The sequence below is a fragment of the Tauraco erythrolophus genome, chromosome 3 (genome assembly GCF_009769465.1).
Source record: "Tauraco erythrolophus isolate bTauEry1 chromosome 3, bTauEry1.pri, whole genome shotgun sequence".
Lineage (NCBI taxonomy): Eukaryota > Metazoa > Chordata > Aves > Musophagiformes > Musophagidae > Tauraco > Tauraco erythrolophus.
In genome coordinates, this window is record NC_141467.1 from 75,050,649 (window position 1) to 75,072,974 (window position 22,326).

At 40.3% G+C, this 22,326-nt stretch overlaps 1 protein-coding gene across 2 annotated transcripts; it reads left to right on the top strand.

Annotated features, from left to right (window-relative positions):
- The first annotated feature begins 5,044 nt into the window (after positions 1 to 5,044).
- On the top strand, positions 5,045 to 21,544 carry LOC104372557 (carbonic anhydrase 3). Of its 2 annotated transcripts, XM_086609439.1 has the most exons (8): positions 5,045 to 5,090; positions 5,988 to 6,185; positions 7,734 to 7,797; positions 13,897 to 14,029; positions 14,882 to 14,974; positions 15,885 to 15,950; positions 16,842 to 16,997; positions 21,425 to 21,544. In XM_086609439.1, the coding sequence occupies exons 1-8, from the start codon at positions 5,045 to 5,047 to the stop codon at positions 21,542 to 21,544; spliced, it is 876 nt and encodes a 291-aa protein (XP_086465565.1). The 2 variants fall into 2 exon arrangements, with proteins under 2 accessions (XP_086465565.1, XP_086465566.1); XM_086609440.1 differs by lacking the exon at positions 7,734 to 7,797 and having other exon boundaries at positions 13,911 to 14,029.
- Positions 21,545 to 22,326: the final 782 nt, after the last annotated feature.

Consider the following 22,326-nt stretch of genomic DNA (forward strand, 5'->3'; position numbering starts at 1 on the left):
TAGTTACAACACACAGATGGGACCTACCAAATTGTGGCCTGTGGTCTGTCCTGTAATAAATTTCTGTATCTTATCAAGAAATTAGGACGGCAAAACTTTTTAGAAGTCAAGGTTCTAGTGATTTTGTGCATGGGATGAATCATCAAGAATCCTGGAACCCTATTTCTAACTCTCTCATTATTCTGCTTCGTAATTCTGAGCTACTCCCAGTGCTCCTGACTGCCTACCTGATTCCCATCTGTCTCTCAGGCCATTGAAGAAGGCCTTATTAAATGTTCGTACAATATCTAGCACGATAGGTCCTCTGACTGCTACTTTATATAAAGAGCAAATACCACCACCACCAACTCTATGATGTAATACAACTTATAAATATGCAAGTGGAGCATACACATTTTCAAAAAAAAAGGAGGAGCCTCACTGAGATCCAAAGGAATTATCTTTTTTTTGTCAAATTAAAAAGCATCCTCTTCAAACTTAAGAGGTAATGTTAGTCTTAGCAACGCATGTAGAGAAAACCTGTGTTATAGAATAAACAATCTGAATGACTGATCAGAATTTCACAGGGAAGACACATATCTGAGCATTTTGCTCATAGAAACATCAGTATTTGGGGGGGAAAACATTTGTTCAAGTGCCTTAGAGGTCTCACAGAAAACATGTTAATATATACAATATATTTACTTATTTTCTTTCTACACCTTATCCACACTTTAAAAGCATTTATTGACATATTGCCTGAAAATGTATTTCACTGAATCCAGCAGTCTCTGAATTGGAGACATAGCTGTGTATATCGTGATGTGGTTTGTGGAAGATTGGGATATGTTGTTGTCCAATGGTGAATATCACTTTGTTCTGGGAAAGCTTTTTTATTTAGGCCTCCACTTTAGACCAAATTTAATTTTGTCTGTTGTCTTCTATGCCATTTGTACATTTGCTTAAAACACTTGACTATAACATGCAGAGGACTTGGGCCATGTTCAATAACAAAAAGCCCAGCAAAGTCTTTTGAAGGTTTTGTTTTACTGGAAGAGGAGACAAGGCTGGTGTTTTTAAAAGATTCTACAAGGGGCTTTTCTGAGTAGGAAGCGGGCGAGTATTTCACCTGTAGAGAGATGTTGAGGGACGCAGTGTATTCAGGCTGTGGGAAAGGAGGGAAATCCAGAGGGAAGCAGTAAGAAAACTGTCCAGAAAAAAAAAGAGGATCAGAGAGAAAGAAGATAGGAGGAAGTCTCCTGTCTCACTTGGTACTTATGATGACCCTCAAGTCTCAAAGAAAAAGAGCTCAGTGAAAGCAGATATATACAGGACATTTTTTTTTTTTCCCCTCAGAATTAACTTATTTAATTTAAAGGTCTAAATTAAAGCGTCTAAGTTTAAAACTTTTTCTTAGATTGCTTCTTCCTTTCTTACATGGTCCCTTTTAGATTAACAGTGAGTCTGGAAAAGTGCTCTATGAGTCTCAGAGCTCAGGACAGAAATTTCAGTATCTACTGAGTCTTCTTACCCAGGCAGTAAAGTACAACCTCAAATTTGTTCATTTAAGTAGGAGTAAAAGATACAGTGCTTTATATTACATGTGGCTATTTATTAAGAAGACTGGGTGACACTATAGTTGGTTCCTTAGAAACTACTAATGACTCTAAAACAATTAAGTAAACATCTATTGCAGGTAGGTTTGGGGTTTTTTTCCTCCTCTTTCTTTCTTTCCTGTTATCTTTAACATCAAAACATTCCTTTTCAAATGTGGGTAAGTAACAGTATTGGTGAACAGTATTAATTATTCCTCTGAATGCAATTACAGATAGCAGGGAGCTTTGGCACTGGTACTGAAAACAATCTTGGTAGCTAAGGTAACATGTTAAAACAGCCCATGCTGTGCTCCAGCTTCGTTAGTATCACTCACTACTTATCTTTCCATATACTTTAACCCCTATATTTGCTTATTTGCAATGTTTGCTAGTTTCCATTGCAGATCTTGTTGGTACTGATGCCTCTGCTCCATGTGGGAGTCTTCCAGGATTTGGCACACATAACTGATGTCTTTATCCACAAAACTGGCTTTGTCCTACTAGGCTTATAAATTACCTGCCTTGTGGCTGGTATGTCACTGGAATGACTCCTGTCCTGACGGGGACATGAAATTGTGATAAGCCTTCAAATTTGATTCAGGGGACTGTTAATGATTCTGTGATATATTCATAAAATCTTTTTAAAAAATCATTCTGGAAGGAGCTCATCTAGAACAGCCTCTGTTTAAATCAGAGTGAATTTAAAAGATGATGAGATGAGATGAGATGAGATGAGATGAGATGAGATGAGATGAGATGAGATGAGATGAGATGAGATGAGATGAGATGAGATGAGATGAGATGAGATGAGATGAGATGAGAGAGATTGCCCAGGCCTTTGTCTTCTTGCCATCCTTCTCCTTCTGACTGGGCAAGGAAGTTTTTCTGGTGGGTGCAGGGCACATATTGGAAAATTGGGGAGAGTGAAGAAGCTTTATATGTGGCAGGTGAGACCATCCGATCAACTCCAATGCATAGTAGAGGAGGCACCAGAACTCCATTTCTTATTTCTTTTCCTCTTCTCTTCCCAGAGTAATTTTCTCATCATGGTTTCATGACTTACCACCGATTTGGTTTTCAGAAGCAAAATAAAGCTGTTTTTATAAAAATAAACTGAGAAACCAGACAAAGTGAAGAGAATCGTATTCCATCTGAGCAAATGTGGAACTGGAAATAGAGGTGCATAGTCCAGGGTTACTGCAGATAGGCTATAGTCACGTTTGCCATATAGCTCTGTCTGGAAGACTGGCAAGTGTACCGAGTCACTGGGATATGCTCTGGATCTAGAGATTTGTCTGTGGGTCATGGCAGTGAGAAGATGGTGGGAAATGGAAGTGAAGATTGAGGAAGAGCTGGGAAATAGTATGTGCTCTGTAGGGCATAAATACATAGCTCCTGTGCACCTTGTTCATGTCTCCACTTTTAATATTGCAAGTTATGGAATACCTTGGGTGGTTCCAAACCTTCATCTGTTATCTTGCCTCAAATTGTTCATGGCACACGTATATGTAATTGTTCCTTGGCTGACATTGCTCTTTAGCTTCAATAACTCTTCTCACTTCTTGGTGTTTACCTCTCTGGTGATGTGTATATATACAGACAGCTGTCATTTCCCCTCTTACCATTTGTTCACTATGCAAAGCACACGAAGCTTTTATAGTCTCCCCTTGTAAAAGAGGCTCTTTAGTTCCCTGGTCTCCCCTGCACCTGTTCCAATTCATCTTAACTCAGCTTTAGTAGGAGGACAGACCAGTTTCAGAGGAGGTCATACCAGTGTCTCTCTAGCGCCAGTGACATGCCGCCGATTTGTGCCTGGTTTTTCGTGAGCAGTTCCTGCCTGGTAATGCTTATTGACATTTTATGACCAACGAATCCCACTCTTCCTCTTTCTCTTCCACTTCAGATCAGAAAAAACATATCAGCCAAGACCATGACTCAGGACCACCATGTTGCACTTTCTGTTACTAAATTTGACCCACTGTAGTTTACACAGTGTTCAGGAGTACTGGACTTCTCTGTATAGACAACTCCACACTTCCAACCTGTGCCATTTGCATTTTTCTTTAACCAATTTGTGCTTTTATCCCCACTTCATCGGTATCAAATAAAGTAATCTCACTTCTTATTCAGAAAGTCTACTAAAATTTAAATTGCAATAATTTAGTTTTCGGTCCAATGTCTTGTCTTGTGCTTAGTCAGCCCCTCATCCATTTTACACCACTGGTGCTAATGTCTGTCTTCTCTAACTCGCCTGTTAATTCCCTGTGTGTCAGAATAACAACTATTTTTTAGAAGTCATTTGATTTCTGTGTTGTCACATGCGAATCGGATAAGGAATGCACGCACGCTAACAAGTATGCTTACAATTTTAAGTGCAATTCAATGTGTAACACCCTGCTAAATGAAAGAAGAATTAAAGCTGAAGCAAAACAAATAGATCCTATGCTTAATTTGATAATAAAGATTTTATCTGGAGCTGGTGGGAACTTGATCTTCAGTCAGCTTAATGATTTCCACTTTCCAAGAATCCTTGCAATAGGAAGCAGCACCTTTTTAAAGGCTGGGGCAATGAACGCTACTGGATTTTTGCAGGGAAGCTGTTTATGAAGGCAATGGGAGACAGCGCAGCAGGGAGCAGTGCTGGAACCCGAGCGTATACGTGGGAATTTCATAGAGCAGGGTGTGAACCTGTGATAGCCGTCTGCACACAGAAAATGTTGGACCCATCCCTTCATCCCCAGCTGACCTCCACATCAGGGTTATGCTGCGCATCGAGTGGGAAACACATCGCCAGTGCGGTCTCCCCGGAGGGGCCCAGCCTCTCCTAACCTGGCGCAGTCTGACGGCAAACAGGTTTTCTAGAAACAGCCATTCAAAGCCTTCCCACCCCGCCTGCCACCTGTACGTCGAATTTCTGAAACCAGCCGGGTTGTTTCCTCTTTTATCTGCACGTCTATCTGTGCGTGCATGTATGCATATCTTACTTGAATTTGAAAAACATTCCTACGTTGCCTGTACCTAGTTCCGGACATACGTGCTTTCCCATATTCCCATTTCCTCGGAGAGAGCCCCTCTCCCCTCACCTCCCCCCGCAGCCCCCCACAGCCGCCGGGTGCCCGGACAGCGGGGGAGCCATGCCGGGCCCCCTCCGCTGCCCCGCGCCGGGATCACCCTCTGCACCCCCACACACCGCGGGACCCCTCGACCCCCGTCCCCTGCGGGCAGCTCTGCGGAAAACGGCGCGGGGCGCGGAGGGCCCGCGAGCGGCGGGCACCTCACGGCGGGAGCGGCGGGCGGACGGTGGGAGGCAGCGCGGCTCTCCCCGCCCCCGGCGGTCGTAGCCCCGCCGTCCCTCCCGGCCCGCGGGCGGCGGGGAAGGGCATGGAGTTGGCGGGAGTGTATAAAAAGCCTCCGTAAGACGAGGCCGCCGTCCCGCCGGAGAGGCTGAGGCGCGGCGCCGGGACGACGCCATGATCAACCCCAACTATTACCCGTGGGGCTACGACAGCGACAATGGTGAGCGGGGCGCGGGGCCGCGGCCCGGCCCGGCTCCGCTGCGGCCGCCGACCCCGCAGGCGGCGGCTCTGGGAGCACAACCCGGGCGAAACGGGAGGCCCCGCTGCCGGGGCGTGCCGTAACCGGGGGAGTGCGGGTCCGGGTGGGCCCGGGTCTGCGCAGCCCCGGGTGGCGGGGTCGGCTGGTCGCCACTCGGGGTGTGGAAGGGCAGGCGGCGGCTGAGGTCTCTTAGGTTAAATAAAGTCAGTTTTCTTACTGCTAATGCGTTCAAAATGTGACACAGTTTTAAAAACCCAGCTTTAGGCTGGCCGTGATGCCAGAGGGGCAGTGCCAGTCTGCAGTGCAGCCGCGATCCCTCCTGCCCGGGTGGCCTCTTGTTCCCGCTCAGAACACCGTGGCCTCTGCCAGGCTTTTTCCACGTGAAGTTCTTGATAAAACCATGATGATAATTAATTCCACGTTTCATCTTCTTCAGATACCAGTGGCCCTTTCTCTCTCTGGATAGGTGGATGATGCCACAGTCGATTCGTTTGGGTATATCCCATCATATTTCTAGCCAGTGCTGGACTTGGAGTGTACAGCTCTAGCTTCCTTCCTTGGTGTATTGTCAGTCTCCTGATAAGTAAAGTTCTGAGGTTACTATGAGAGTTTAGGTTCAGCCAAATGACTCACAGTATCTAATATTCCAGCTACAATGATCTAATTGGATTTTATACAATGAAACTCTTGACAGGTCATGACTAACAACCAGGTGATTAGTAACCTGCTTTATTAATACGTCTTATTGATGTTCTATAGCTAAGCAAAACCACGCTGGCATTTATTGTATTGTAATACAAGTATAATTCACACCTAACTGTGAAAGGTTTTTGAGATGTTTCTCTGTATTTTTTCTAGGACCAGATCAGTGGCACAAAAATTACCCAATTGCCAAAGGACGCCATCAGTCACCTATTGAAATCAATAACAAAGAAGTGCATTATGATAGCTCCCTACTACCATGGTTTGCTAGTTACGATCCAGGTGCAGCGAAGACCATCCTCAATAATGGGAAAACCTGCAGAGTTGTATTTGATGATTCTTTCGATAGATCAGGTTAGTTTGGTTTTCCTCTCAAGCTGTTATTATCTGTCAGTGACTCCTGAAAGACAGAGAGTGCTCTGAATGCTCACGGCTGTCAGAAGGTCACTTACTTCCCGCCTGCGTGTGATGTACAGGTTTCTATGACTCCAGTGCCCTGCACAACTGGTGGGAAAGGCCTGTGACTACTTTTAAAGTCCGTAGGTAAAATCCTAGGGAGTGGAGAGAGCTGCAGAGAAGCTTGGCGCGGGATGAATTAAGGTGTAAAGTAAATTTCTGTGCTTACAAAAGCCATTGCACTTGGGTTGCTTTCCATGGAGTCTAGGCTTTGTCTGTGAGGACTGAGTTCCTCCATTCAACACTATTTGAGATGCCCAGAATAGTATCTTTAACTGTGTACATGGCTGAAGGTTCAATATTTGAAAACTGTAGCCATATAATTTCTGATAAATGAAGTACTGAACCAGATGTTGCCACAAAGTCACGATATTTAATCAGTTAAAACTCCCTTTGGCATTTATGAGATTTTGTCTTAATGAGGATTATAGGGCTGAGAAATTCCAGTGTTTCAGCTTTAACGTCCAAAATCTTTTATCCACTCATAGTTAATGACAACATACAATGTGCTGCATACATAATGCATGGCTTTTAGGAATTAGTAGGGTTATATATTTTGAAGACATATGTCTGTTCTGCTTAACAGGTGCTAGAAATATTTGGTTTATGTTGGCAGAACCACTGACATTTTATGTTAGTACTAGTGGCTATATTTCAAAGGAAAAAACGTTACTGAAAGAAGGATGAAATTGCATTATTACTGAGATAAAAAGGAAAAATCAAATGCATACCTCACTCTTCATTCTTGTATCAAGGTCAACAGAATTGTCTTGTTATTTATGGTGCATGGGATGGTAAGAAAAGGAAAAAGGAATGTCAATTTCAGCAAAATATTGAAAAGTCTGTCTTCCACAGTGTACAGAATTATTTCTTAACTGCATTAAAAGTTCCCATTTCTATTACAATATAACTAGGATTGACAGCTATAATTACTAGAAGGAATTTTACTAATAGGTTGGTTGATCTTAAATATCTACAGGCATGGATTTAATGTAATGGATTTTTAAGGAATGACTTGGATTTCATGAAAACCGAGGATCAAAATGTATGTAAGCCGGACTAGTTAATACACTATCAAAACTCACAAATGACTATGCGGTCAAGAGTTTGATTACTTTTCTGGCAAAGTGAGAATCTTTAGTGTTATTTGAATAAAACTATTATTAATGTCAGATAACACAATACATGAGTAAAGAGATGTAGCTGTGGCATGTGAGAAGACCCCCATGACCATTACTGACCATTTTTTACAATCTCAGTTATTTGCTGGAAGAGCATCAAGTATATCAATGGTTGCATTTTCTCCATGAATGTCAAAGTAATATTGTTATAATTACTCAGATTTTGCACGGAAAGGAGTATGCAGACACAGCAATCTATGGCATGGATGCAACACTGTGACCCCAAAGAGCAGAAAGTTTTGGAATGTTCTGAATCTTTTTTCAGATGAACTGCTCGGTAACTGTTGTGTTCTGATCTCAGAAATAAAAAGTGACTCACTGGAAAAAAAGTAGGTGTATTTCTCAACTCTTTGAAGGCAAGAAACATTCAGTGTTTATTGTTATGTCTCCTTTGTTATACCATTGCCTGCAGAGTCTGTGGGTGGTGTTCCTTCTCTATCATCATGCTAATTGCAGGACAAATTCCACTGTGCATACTCCTACTGACTTGAGCATACTGACTTAAGTTCTTCAGGATACGTACAGTGACTTATTTTTTTGTGTAAAGGAACCACCTGCTGCATAATGCATACATATGTAGTAGCAATCATACAGGAATGAAGCTTTTATTCCTTTGGAACAAAGACATTCTGTCTCTCTGTCTGTCTATGTATCTGTCACTCTATTTGTCTGAATTGTTTCTGAGTTAACCAGAAAACTAAGGACTTCCTTTATTTTCCTAACTTTTTCGGTTAGAGTGGTTATACCCATATCTGTAGTTATATCTAGATTTTCATTAATGGTAGATGAAATAGATTGCTGAATAAATTGCAAAGGTGAGTGATAAAATTAAGTACTTTGAATGCCTCCGAGTTTTGCTTCCATTGTATCTTCTCTACCAGGAATACTTTGAATATTCACTGTTGGGACAGTTTCTTAAACTCAGATGATCAGAGAGAAGCTTCCAGGAGAAGTGTCATCTAGTGTAATTCACATATTATGTTGGAAGAGACCTTATTGCTGTTATCTTTGGAGTTAGCTTAGTGGAAGGAATTGGAGAATTTATCTCTGGTTATTTATAAAGTCTGGTTGACTTTAAGAATCTGTGATACATCTGAAAGCTTTGATGACAGATACTTGCTTTAGGAGCTGTGCCATGCCTCTGCTGCCTGTCTGTACAATTTAATGGATTATTGTGGACTCAGTTGCCTGTCTTACCATACCTATGTGGAAGAAGGACCTTAAGCACTGTAAAATCATTGCAGGTGGAGACTAGAGTCTCAAAGTCCAGGAAAGAGCTGGGAGCTGACATCAAAACCTCCTAGGTTGTTGTGCCACCTTGTGATGGCCACAATAAAATCCGTACTAGAACTTGGGTACTTTGGCAGCCTTCCACTGCTATGTTTTTTGGCCTAAATGGCAACTCAGATACTCTTTTAGATCCAGCAGAGACTCTGGTTTTGTTTTGAATTAGGGCTGCAATCTTATTTCTGCTGGGAGAGTCCATTTGCCTTTAAAATTCCAAAAATATTTGTGCCAGAGAAGTGTTCTGAGACCACCTAACTGACGGGGTCATTGTTGTGATGTTGTGGGAGATCTATAGCTCCTAACTTCCTTACAATTTATGTCTCTCTGGCTTTCTTCGTAATACCTGTGGATAGATGGTTAGATCAAGGCATTCAATCATTTAATAAACAGTAAAGATAAATAAGTCTTGGAATCCAGACACAGCAGCTGGAGAGAGATACAATAAGGCTATGTCAAGTGGATGCTTGCCTTCATCTTCTCACTTTGTGTGTTTTTCTTATCTTCTTGACAATTTCTATAGAAGTTCGTTGGCCAAACTGATTCCTATTTCTCTTTTTACTGACTTTCTGATGGATGACATTTAAGGGCTTGGAGTACCTCAGAGCAGGCACACTTTCTTTCACGGTTACCTTGATGCTGTGCGCAGAATCTTTCAATTTCTTGTCAAAGGAATGTGTGCCTCTGGACGTGGATGATGGAAAAAAAAATGTAAAGAGACTGTTACTGTAAGCAGTGAAAGCTTGTTGCTTACTGGTCTCTTGTAGCATGACTAGTGCTTTTGGACAACGTTTCCTAGTGTACCATTTTGTGGGAAATCTCATTTATCTTTTGAAATGAGATTTTGCTTATCAACTTTTGGTGAACAAACGCTTGTTGGCTGGTTCTAAACCAATGACAAACCCCAGTAACTTTAATTAAAACTGGAGGAAATTTGTCCACAGACACTCACATTTTTGGTGGGTTCCTGCAAAAAGTTACTTAGCATTTTGTGTACTGAATTTACACTGGCACAAGTCAGTCGGCGTGGCAAGAATAGCAGAGCTAGATCTCAGAGCTTGTGTAGCTGTGGTGCATACCACTCGACGGCTATACTGCGCACCGCAAAAGGCAGCAAAGTTAAATTCTTCCTTCGGTGTTGGACACTTCTGTCGTTTGTCTGCGTGAAGGTACTGGGTGTTAATATGAGCACTGCAGAGTTCGGGTGCGGGGAATTTAGGAGTTGAGTTTCTGTTAACTGAACCTGTGTGCGATTGTGAGAGAGAAAAATGCTTGAACAGTCAAGGGCCTTCTGAGGCTACAGTTACGAAGTGGACTGTCAGTTTTCTGCCCCTGGAGATGGGGATTTCGGCCCTACCATAGATGACAAACACAGATGATGTGGGAGCTCACTGAAGAACAGGCTCTGATCAATAGGCATGAAACTTGGAAAGATGCGTTGCAGAGCGAGTGAGGGTGGGTGGCACGCTGACAGGCTTCTGTCAGACACTTCTCTTTTTCTCCGTCTGTCCCTGTAAGAGTACAGGGTTCAAATAAAAGGAAAAGTGATTCTTCTGCATGTTATTCAGTGTTTGCCTAAAGAAAATTTCAGTGAGAACTGTGTAAAATGTTCCCAAAGCTTTTAGGAACTATGGTTTATCCCTGCAGTTAGCCAGAGTGTTTCAGTACAGAGATCTTCTTTTGAGCAGAGGCTTTTTTATGACATCTAAAATGTGGCACTGACATTAAAAAGCTGTGGAGTTTATACTGCACTGTTAGATTCTGTTATAAAGCAACATAACAAAGGTAATGTATCTTTTTCAGTTGCCATGCAGTTATATCATACTAATTTAATTTCATTGCGGTTTACCAATTCATTTTATGGATTTGGCAGGATGTAAGGATCATAAATCTTATAAGAACAGTTGGTTCTTCTCATGTTTATAAACACAGCTCACCTCATGACTCTGTTTAGGGCTCCTTGTGTTTTTCCACCTGACTTTCACAGTATTCCTTCAGAGCAAACAGGGAAGGCATTTGTGTAGGCGTAGCTTTGCCAGTGTTACTTTAGTGTGGATAGATGACAATTGACATTAGTATAGATTAACAACCAGACCCCTACCTAAGATGCCCAGCAAGTGGATGGATTTATTTGAAACCTTCTTGTCACATTATGCTGTTAAGGATACCCTGCTGACTAAGGTGAAGTGGAGCAGTTATCTCCACTCAAACAGCATCACACCTTCATTTTGCTGTAAACACACAGAGGGAGCTACAGAGTGTTTTCTCACCTTAGTACATCTTCCAGTGCAACACTTGCCCTCTCTGGGGCAAATCCTGCCTCAGTGATTACAATGTGAGTGGGAAAAAAACATTCTTTCATTAGCCAGTTCTGTCTCAGGCTGCTAAGTTTATGACAGATCAAATAAAAGGTGAGCTTTTTGACTGGAACTGATGTCTACAGATGTGTCTGTGTAGGATTGCTTTGTGGTAGATGGTTCTTCAGTGTGGATGGAGGGACATGAGATTTGAGCAAGTGCTTCAGACAGGCATGATATTTTTATGTCTGGTATCAGGCACTGGTGCAGGGTGATGTCCAAACCCGTATGACAAGAGTCAGTCACTGAGCAATGGGATGAGAGTTTGCAACGATAATGCACCAGAAAGAAGTGAATACTTTTCTCCCTTGCCTTCCTGGGCTGGTTTGTGTATTCCTGCAGCTGAGCCGTGTAACCTTAATGACAGCAAGTTTAAGGGAGGTGCATTTTGGTAAATCTGCTGTGGTCATCCTGTTACTTCCTGTAGAGCAGAAACAGGAACAGAAACGCCACGTTTCCAATATTCAGAACTAAGACCTGCCATTCAGCTAGCCGGGCGAGAAGGATTACGCAGTATTTCAGAGGACTAAGAGTAAAGCTGGCTGCCCATATATTGGGGAGTGAGCCTGCAGGCTTCTTTTTTAAAGCTTTTGCTTTTCGTTTAATGCAGTGTCATACGTAGAAGCTCAGAGTCATGGGGCCTTCTAGAAAAGCAACCTTTTGTGAGTGTTTTGTGGTAGGGAAACAGCTATTGCAGCCTTGAAACTGGGAATCTCAGATATTTAAGGTGAACATTTCCTATGTGATAGTTGTTATAATAATTTCCTGTTACATACAAACATATAAATATATAAAAATAAAGCTATATTTTGAAACCCACTGAAAAACAGTTTAAATATACAATAGTTTATTTTTAAAACTTTCACCTCATATTCTTTTTCTAACTGGTATATAAGCGCGTATTTATTTGTGTTAGTATTTTCTGAAAACAAAAACCGAAGAGGATAAAGATACCTTTAGAATTTAGGTTCCAAGCCATACGTTTAAAAAAAAAAAAATATTTCTTTTACTAACTTGGAGCTATGCAGACATAGTTGGGGATTTTTTGTTTTAGATATTGGAGAACTTCATTCTTGTAACTGTTTCGTTTACCTTTTTTACAGCATAGGGAAACTGCATTTACTTGTATTGTCATTTCATGTATTTCTATGTTTTATACTACGCACTTGCAATTAAAAGAAAGAGAACACCTTTTTGTCCTTCAGGAGATGTTGGTTCATAGGCATCTTAGTCTTTGTATCATACTGTCTGCTTAATGTGTGCTAAGTAAAAGCTCCTGTCTATTTATAGATGAGTGAAGAGGGAATGTGTTGGCACCAGGTGATGCAGAGCTTCACCTAATGCCCAATTGAAAATGTCTGCTGATGGCCCATCAGTGGAAATAATGACACATTTTTACCTTAAACTGGATTATTTGGTTTTACAGATCTCTTTTAATGGAGATTTGATGGCCTTGTCACCTACTACTGTTACTGTGTCTGCATCAGCTGCAGTATTGAATGTCTGTGGCAACAAGTAAAAGGATTTGGTTGAGAATAACAGCTTGTTCTTAATGTTCAATAAAGAATACTCTTAGTACTTTATTTCTTGAGATGATAATGGATTTCATTCCTTTTCAGATTTAAGGATATTTTTCTCTAGCATATAAAGACCTGTTCTTGAAAACTGCTGAATAGTTTATAGGAATGCTATAACTTCTGTCTCCAAATAAAGTGGATAAGAATTGAATATTAATTGGTATTTAATGAATGTGAAGAAATTCTTCCCTTTTTATTGTGAGATACTTTCAAATACACCACCTTCATTCAGTACATAATGTAAAAATGTTGACTATTTAGAATACAGGATATTGTATTGTTCACAGGCTGAACTTTTCTTTAGGAAAATAGTTGTATTCTCAGTGATTGCTTTTCTGGCTCATTTGCTATGTTCTTTTTCCTCTTCCACAGCCAGAGAGAGCGGCCATTATTGCAGAAGCAGCATCAGTAATTTCATAGGTTTTTAAACAAATAAGTCATAGCCTGCAGTAAGAGACACCATTTGTAGCATTTGGTGGGAATTTGTTTATCATCTAGCACTTCAGTAGTTCATCTTGATCATGGCTATTTTTGTGTGCTCTGGTATAGGTAGATATTAGAAGGAATTCAGGGGGAGATTAAGAAACCTAAGTTTAGGTGTCTTACGTGAGCTTTCAAACGTGGGTGGATTGTGTCTCTAAACTCCCGTTCTAGTCAACAAAGATGGAGTCACACTTCATCAGTGGAGTCCAAGGAGCAATTCAGATCACCATCTGTTGAGTGCCTACCTTAAGGCAAGCAGAATTGCTCTAGAGGCTTGACTGTTCTAATTACAGTTTTACTTCAGTTACCCAAACATGGGCATCTCATGCCATTTTTGATAACCTAATGTGTTTCACCTTGCCTCCAGATACTGCTTTAGAAAAATACAGTTCTTCTACAGATCTTGTATCATATCTTCCAGTCCTGCCCAGGTGTTTTTGGCATAGCCCAGAAGGTACTAGATACACATTTACGGAGCTGAATTAAAACAATGATCTATATTGACTATAATGGAAGCCTAGTCACAATAATTTTCATCTGCCTGTAAATGCATATAGTTGAAGATGGTTGCCTGAAGTGCTGCCAAAATCAGTGCAGATTTCCAAGAGGTACTCAGTATTTGCATAACGTAGAACATCTGTACAGTAAATATGTATGTAAATATTTTTAAAATATATCTATTTCTTTTAAAAAAATTGGAAGATTCCTGAGTCTAATGCTGATGCAGATTATCAATTGCAGTGCTGAGAGGTGGGCCACTTCCAGGAGTCTACAGGCTGCGTCAGCTTCACTTTCATTGGGGTTCTTCTGACGACCATGGCTCTGAGCATGTTGTGAATGGAGTGAGATATGCAGGAGAGGTAAGACTCACCACTTTTTACTTTAAAATAGGGTTAAAGCAACATCCGTCATTATTGTTCAGGTGGGACAAAATTTGTAATTTGTCTAATTTTAAGTTCTTTCTATTTATTTATCTGTGACATTTTCTTCTTACTCCCATTGATTCTTGTAAATGTGAATAGGTTGAAGTAATTCTCACAGCATAAGAAAAGAAAAATACTATATGAAACAAAATTTCCTATGTTCTCAAACCAGCATGGCTTGAAACATAGGACAGCATGACTGGATTACTGAGAAGCAGTGCAAACTTACTACAGTGTTCTGAAAGTATAATATTATAGCAGAAGTATAAGATTTTAGCGACAGAAAAGAGGAAGAATGTGTTACCTCAATTTTCTACCACTACAGGATTGTAAGGGAAGATGAGAACTGTAGACTAATAATATACAGAGCTTACATTCATATGGATTCTTTTCTAGAATTGCTGTAATTTGAAAGCCAAATGGAAATGAATTGCACATATCAATAGATGACTTCTGAATTGCATGTTCTACCTGTTTACTTACGCATCTTTTCTGTGTTTTTCAGCTTCAAGATGAGATGTCTGTTCTTTTTTGTGATTTCTGTTCTCTTTTGTGGTTTCTGTGTTAAGATGTTTATAGTTTATTTTAAAGCAAATAATAGTCTAAATGGTAATATATGACTGATATAGCTCATATATGAGTTGCTATCCCTTTTTTTTTGGAAGGCCTAATCCTGACTTTTTATTCCCCCAAACTCTCTCGTGTATATGAAGAACTCTAAATTCAACCTCTGATGGCTTACTATTCAATAATGGATATTTCTTTAAACATGTTTTTCTTTGTTTCCAGCTACATTTGTTACACTGGAATCCCAAATACAGTAATTACCTTGATGCTGTGAGAAGAACCGATGGAATAGCTGTTTTGGCCATATTTTTGCAAGTAAGTAGAAGCACACGATGCTTCTTTGTACTGCTACTGTAGCGGTTCCTATTCTTACAGGGTTAAAAAAGCAACCCCCCCCGAATATATTTTCTAGGGATCATACAACGTTGAAGGGCTTGACTTTCAGTGATGCATGCTTTTCAAGTTATAGAGCATGAGTCATGTTATTTCAAGTGATATCCAATACTTCACACACTTGTCTCAGCAGCTATTGTGTCACTGTGTGGCTGGTGGAAGCTGTAAATCCAGATGTATTTGCCTCTGTTTTGGGGACACAATGTCAGTAGTGGCCCTCTGACCAATAGCAGTCAACTGTCTTCTATGCTAATTGTGGCCTGATTTCAAGGACAGATACTGCTCGTAGGCTTTTCATGAATTTTCTCCCAGGCAAAACTAACTCACAGACAATACATGTAACTCATTGTTTTTTAAAATCCTTTTGAGGGCGTGCAGTCTTAGCCTGAAATACTGGCCTTTGCTCTCTCTTATTTAATTAGTATTCACTAGAGATAGAAAGATGGATGTCTATGTTGAGATCAGTAATTGCAAATGGTAGATCTGATCATGAAATTTGGATTTTAAACTAGAATGAAACTTTTTCCAAAATCTGTACTTGAATCTGAAGAATTGTCTATCTTTATTAGGCTAAAATTCAATGTCAACAGGAATAGCTGTATTGTGAAATTACCCATGATGCTGAGTTTCTGTACTGATATAATTTCCTCATTTGGAAGTGAGGGTTGGGATACAGACAGAAGACAGCTTACTAAGCTGGTAGGTGATAGGTTGGGTTAATGCGTTGTAGTTTTAGAGTTGGTATATGTTTAGATGCATGTATTAAAAAATAGGAGAAAGAAGGTCACCGATTGAGCAGAACTCTGTTTAGCTCATGCTTTTTTCTTTACAGGTAGGGAAAACTCCCAAACCAGAGATGAAGAGGATTCTGGAAGAAATAAATGCTATCAAAACAAAGGTAACGATGTTGGGCTTTTCATTGTAAGTAGATCGTTGCAAATTCTCAGAACAAAAAAAAACCAGGAGGCATGACTTTCTAGTTTTCAAATTCTGCTCTGCAACATTGCCAGACGATACTTGTGAATAAAACCATGGGTAGCTTTTCCTCAATAAGAAAAATCCTTTCTTCCATTTACATATGAGCCTTCTTGACTTTAGTGGGCCTTATAATTTTGTGAAAATGAGAGTCATCTCACCAAACTTCACTCACATGAAAACTTGGCATAGAGTCTTATTCCCTCAGTGGTCAGTGACAAAAAAAAGGCACTTTTGGAAGTTGGTCCATTTGGTCTTGAAATAGGCTGCCTAATGGACCTCTGGAAATGCCACTGACTAGACATCTGCATCTCAGATAACATTATGTGCTAAGAATCTCACATTTCATGGGTGGTCTTTTTTGTTATTAGCCCAAATATTATAAATCTAGAGGACCTGTCTCACTTCATTATACAGTGACTTGATCCAATATTCAATAGATAGGCAAAATTTCCGTAAGAAAAGAGGCCAGAAGGAAGATTCTTTCTACACAGAAATGAGTGAAGCACATTGGTACTGGACACCGTTTCACACAAGTTAGCTCAGGTACCAGAAGCAGCATCACAGAGTTGTGTGTTGTGTCATGCTGCTTTGGGCCCATCTGTGAGGATCGTTCAGTCCACTTAGCTTTCACTTCATCACTACGTGTTATGTAGGTGTGCGCTTAGTTTCCTCAGTTTGTTCGTACCTTTCAAGTAACCAAGTTACTCTGTTTCTTAAAATACCAGATCTGCATCTTTACCTACTCTTGACTAGAGCTGTTGAGGAGTTTTCTGTTTGGTTTTGTTGTGTTCTTTTATGGCTTTTTTTAAAGGGGAAAGAAGCTCCTTTTCGAAACTTCGATCCTTCAATTCTTTTCCCTAAATCTCATGACTACTGGACATACCATGGGTCATTCACTACTCCACCTTGCGAAGAGTGCATCACCTGGATTGTTCTTAGAGAGCCTATCATAGTCAGCTCAGACCAGGTAAACTTCAAATAGATAATATTTTACCCACTTCTTTTTAGTTACATGCTGTAATCCGATCTTAGTCTTTTGACAAGGAAAATGCTCATTGGATTCTGAGAGAAACTGCATGATTAAAAGGACAATGAAGAACTGAATGCCTTAGAAACTACGTTGGGACTTCATGAGGAACCTGTAAAAATCTTAAAAGGACTGCAGTCTACAACCTAGTATGTGCAACCAACCTATTAAACACATCTCTTTAGTTGTCTCTGTATGACTCTTACATTAATTGAGCAGGGATGATGACTTTCGCTGCTTGGAGCAAGCAGCTCATTGTTTCCTAGCCCGCGTCAGACATCATGGTGGTTCAAATCCACAGTCATCAGTAAAATCATAACACAGTGTAGATGATAAGAGTTTATGGCAGATTGGAGCATGACTGACAGCAAGCAGTAGTTACTATGCATGAGAACTCTTGCTCCTGTAGGCAAGAGACCTCTTGCCACATCAGCTACAGGAAAGAGCATTTCTCTTTTTGTTTCCCAGTCCCTGTGTTCCTACAATATTAACTTTTGCTGGTAGGAAAGGATGGAGCTAGATGTGGCTTGTACCTTTTATTTTACACAGAGCTCAAAACACTGCATTACACCAAGAGTAAACTTAGGAAGGCTCAAGCCATTAACTTGTATTCTCCTGCAACTGTTTAAATCAGAACATTGACACATTTAGTTAAAACTTATGTTAGGTTTGCACCGACAACTTGGATTATGCAGGATTTTTTCAACCATTTATATTGTCTCAGACTTCCTCATGTAAAGTGTTCATTGCTTATGGTGAATGTTTGAGGATAATCACTGGGCAAATTATGAAATAAAGCTGCTGTGAAAAAGTGACCATCTGCAATGAATTGCAGTAGGACAGTCAGGTACCTTAACTACATTGCACACTGAATGAAGCAAGAGTCCAGTGTTCTCACCTAATGCACTTTTTGAACATTCTACTTTGCAAATGTGTCTCTCATAGCATGCTTCTTTCAAAAAAATCTTTTTATCAGAATAGAAATTTAATGGGATTGGTGATTCTGTCTGCCCCACATTCTAGATGGCATCACGTAAACAAGAAAATTACGGAAGTGTTGTATGAGGTGCTTGGTACCCGTGTTTCTGGAACGTATACCAGCTAAATTTTCACAGACAGGAGCAGCATCAGATAACTATAATTTCTTGTAAATTTGAAAGCTTTCTCTGGTCGTTTACCACAAAGAAGTATTTCTTATTAATCCTCATTCCCCCTCAACTCCATTTATGGAAATTCAAATGCCTTCTTTCATCACTTTTCAGCCTATGATTCTACTCATACCACACAAGTCACTTCTCTCAGCTGAGGTTATTTCTCTACTCAGCAGACTACAATGATACGATATCACAAATTTCAAGACTCCAGGATACTGAGAACATGATCATTAATCAAGTGGCTGACATATTATGTAGATATTATATGTTGACACATAACTTTTCATTTCACGCTCTCAAGGTGATAAGGTGTTTTGTTGTATTGACTGATGTGCATGTATCAGCAAAAAAAATCTATTTTCTAGTGCTTTGTATTTATGTGGCTCTTTGTCTTTAAAGAATAGAACTCAGGTATGATGGGAACCATAGCTGGCAAGAGATGAAATATGGTAATGTATTCAAATAACTTACAGCTTAATTTTCACATCTTACTGAATTGATCTGCCTCCTGTTGCCTTGCCCATTTGAAAATTAAAATACGTGGACTATTTTGAAGCTGGTACTTGTGTGAAAAATACAAATATGGTCTGACTGGTTTCCACAACATAAATCTGCTTAGAGGTTTTACAGAAGATCAACTACAGATTTTGTTTGGAAAAGTGTAGTCATTACTGAGCATCTCTGATTTAAAATGCATTCTTAAAGGAATAACTAACACATCATTGATCCAGCTTCATGAAAAGACTTTTTGATCACTGCTGTATTTGGGTCATGGTCTTTTTTTTGGCGTATCTAAAGTTAATGAGTTTTAGCAAACATACAGACTGTTCTCTAACTGACCCTACTGTAGAAAAAATAGAGCATTCAAGGTAAAAAGGAAATTACTACATATAGATGAGACATTGACTCTTTTCCTGAGATATACTGCCAATTCTGCCTGAAAAGCAGTTGTGTGAGGTACTGTAATCAAATACAATAGAAAGACTTTCCTCACTCCAGAGTGCCTACAGTCTAAGCAATGCATTCATAAGAGAGGATTGTGTTTCCAATTATTTCTAATCCTAGAAAGTGTACTACTGTGGCAGCCTCATTAATAGTAATTATTTTAAGTGTGTGTGCATTTACAGTGGATTGCTTGGATGCTTGTGCAGCCAGATGGTAATAGTATATTAGCCAGAAGGGTAAGCGCAGTCACTGCGAAGCAGTGCTCTGCAGGAAAAATCCATTCACCAGAAATCCCTGTGAGGTGTAGAGTGGGTAGCCTAGCTACTCGGATTACTTTTAATGAAAGGATAGGAATTTGACTGTAGAATAACTCTATCCGATTGCAGACTAATTTTTTCACCTTTATGCAGCTATAGCCTGAATATATGCTTGTGTTTTTTACTGAGTAGGGCAGATCTTCCACAAATAACAATAAAAACCATCAATCTCTTCTCCAATAGTACTTTATCAGTATTAACAAAACTGACAAACTATCTTCATCTCCTGCTATTCCCATAAAAGTTATTCTTCATGTGGAATTTGATTTCAGATGAATAACCAGCTGATGCATATTATACTGGTTATAAATGTGACCTCTTTGTTCAGACAAACTGAGAAATCTGGCTTTTCTGAGCTGTGTAGTGAAAAGCAATGTTGAGATGCCTGAGCTAGCTCAGTCCATAAACTGCAATTAGTATACTCACAGTGAACCCAGCTTTTACAGCTCAGACAGAAGTTCTGCTTCTATTGAACTTGAACTCTGTACTGTAAAGGGTAGATACATCAGTGTATTGAACCTACTTGCGAACAAAGTTGAGGCTTGCCGGGCATAGAATCATAGAATCATAGAATGGTTAGGGTTGGAAGGGACCTTAAAGATCATCTAGTTCCAACACCCCTGACATGGGCAGGGACACCCTCCACTACACCAGATTGCCCAAAGCCTCCTCCAACCTGGCCTTGAACACTTCCAGGGATGGGGCATCCACAGCTTCTCTGGGCAACCTGTTCCACTGCCTCACCAGCCTCAGAGTGAAGAATTTCTTCCTTATATCTAATCTAAATCTCCCCTCTTTCAGTTGAAAGCCATTGCCCCTTGTCCTATCACTACACGCCCTTGTAAAAAGTCCCTCTCCAGCTTTCCTGTAGGCCCCCTTTAAGTACTGGAAAGCTGCTATAAGATCACCCCGGAGCCTTCTCTTCTCCAGGCCAAACAGCCCCAACTCTCTCAGCCTGTCTTCATAGCAGAGGTGTTCCAGCCCTCAGATCATCTTTGTGGCCCTCCTCTGGACCTGCTCCAGCAGCTCCATGTCCTTCTTGTGTTGGGGACTCCGGAGCTGAACGCAGTATTCCATTTAGCATGGCGCTACATTTTCAAATGTACACATGGGAAAATGTGTGCACCCTTTTCGTGATGAGCCATTCAAACAGGGAAGTGTCAAGTGTCTGAGTTACAGCTGATATGCTTTCCGTCTAACATTGTGCATGGCAGTGACAAGTGAACGTAATGTATCTGTAAGTGGGTATATATGTTGCATCCTTTGAAAATCAGAAAGCAGTAGCAGACAAGCATTATACAGTTTTGAAAAGAGTATAGGCAGAACTCCTGTAATAGCATCCCTCAAAAAAAACCCAAACCTTGGTTAAAAAAATAATGGCTAAGGAGAGTCAAGCTGCAGACTGTGTTCACAAATCATTTGAAACCAAGCCATTATCCAGATTTACATTCCTGTTATTAATAACGGACTTTTTTGTGTCACTGCAGCAGAATATATCCTCTGGTACAGACTCACCACAGAAATGAACAATTAGTTTATAATTCAGCCTTAGCACCTTGCCGTTCCAGAGGTTTCTTAACAGTCAGACACTAAGGCAGGGTTAGAGTAGGAGAGGTTTATTAAGGTATAGGCTGTTCTATTTGCATTTTCTGAGGACTACCCACAGTTTCTGTGGCTCTATGGTTCTGTAGACAGTACATAAATGACAGTACTTTTCACAGTGCTGTTCAGATAGGACCCATTTTTTCTGTCTTGACTATTTCTAAGAATATTACTGCTCGGAAAAGAACACGAGTACAGTTCTTGTGATAGGTGAAGGACATCACTACTTTGAGGGATGCTTTCTCCCCAGCTTCTGGGTCTGGGCCAGCCTCCTGGGTTCAATTGTTGGGCTGTGGATTTGATCCCAAGGGATTTCCATCAGGACATTTTGATTTTTGCTCTCCTGCAGATGGCGAAGCTCCGCAGCCTATCCAAGAATGCTGAGAATGAACCTGATCTCCCCCTGGTTGACAACTGGCGCCCGACTCAGCCTCGCTATTTCAGGATGGTGAGCGCATCATTCCTCTAGGACCTGACTCCGGGTGGGTGTCCCTGAGTGAGGCAACCTCTAGAACTAAATAGTTTTGTTTTGTGTCCTCTGTTGCATTTAGACAGGACTCCAGCTGTAGGGCCAGGAGCTGAAACTTTGAGTTGCGAAATGTAAATTTCATTTTCAGAGGATAACATTTACTTGGGCAAATCCTTTCATTAAAACAGAGGTAGAGAATCTGTTTGGCTCTTCAAAACTACTTTAACATTAGCTTTTGTTAATAGCACAAAAGAAGAAAGAAGATGCTACTAACAACTACAAAACCGTTTCCTATTGCCCACATGTCTCTTCATGCTTGCCTTTTTCCATGCTAAAGAGGTTGTAGTTAAGAGAAGTAATTGTTTTCAGCATAGAACCATATTTTTCTGTAGTTGTTTTCAGTATTATCCGTATCCTGCTCTGAGCTGCACCAGTTAATGCACAAGGCATTCTGGGAAATAAATGGGAGCACTCTTTCGGTATTTGATACTCCCATAAAATATGAAAGGATAGAAAATTGCTTCATTGCCATTGATAAAGGAATAAGCTTTTACCTTCTTAAAACAATGGACAAGTGAAACAGAGGTCTATTCTGGAAATTGTATTCCCTGATTTATACATAGTTAAGATGATGGAATGGGGGAAGAGCTGTTTCTGCTTGTGTCACAACTGGTTGTCCATATGAATGACTAATTTGTATTTTAATGTTGTAGCAATCAAAGTGACATGGATTTTGAGAACTTGGTCTTCATATTCTGAATATATATTTTCTCCTTGTATGC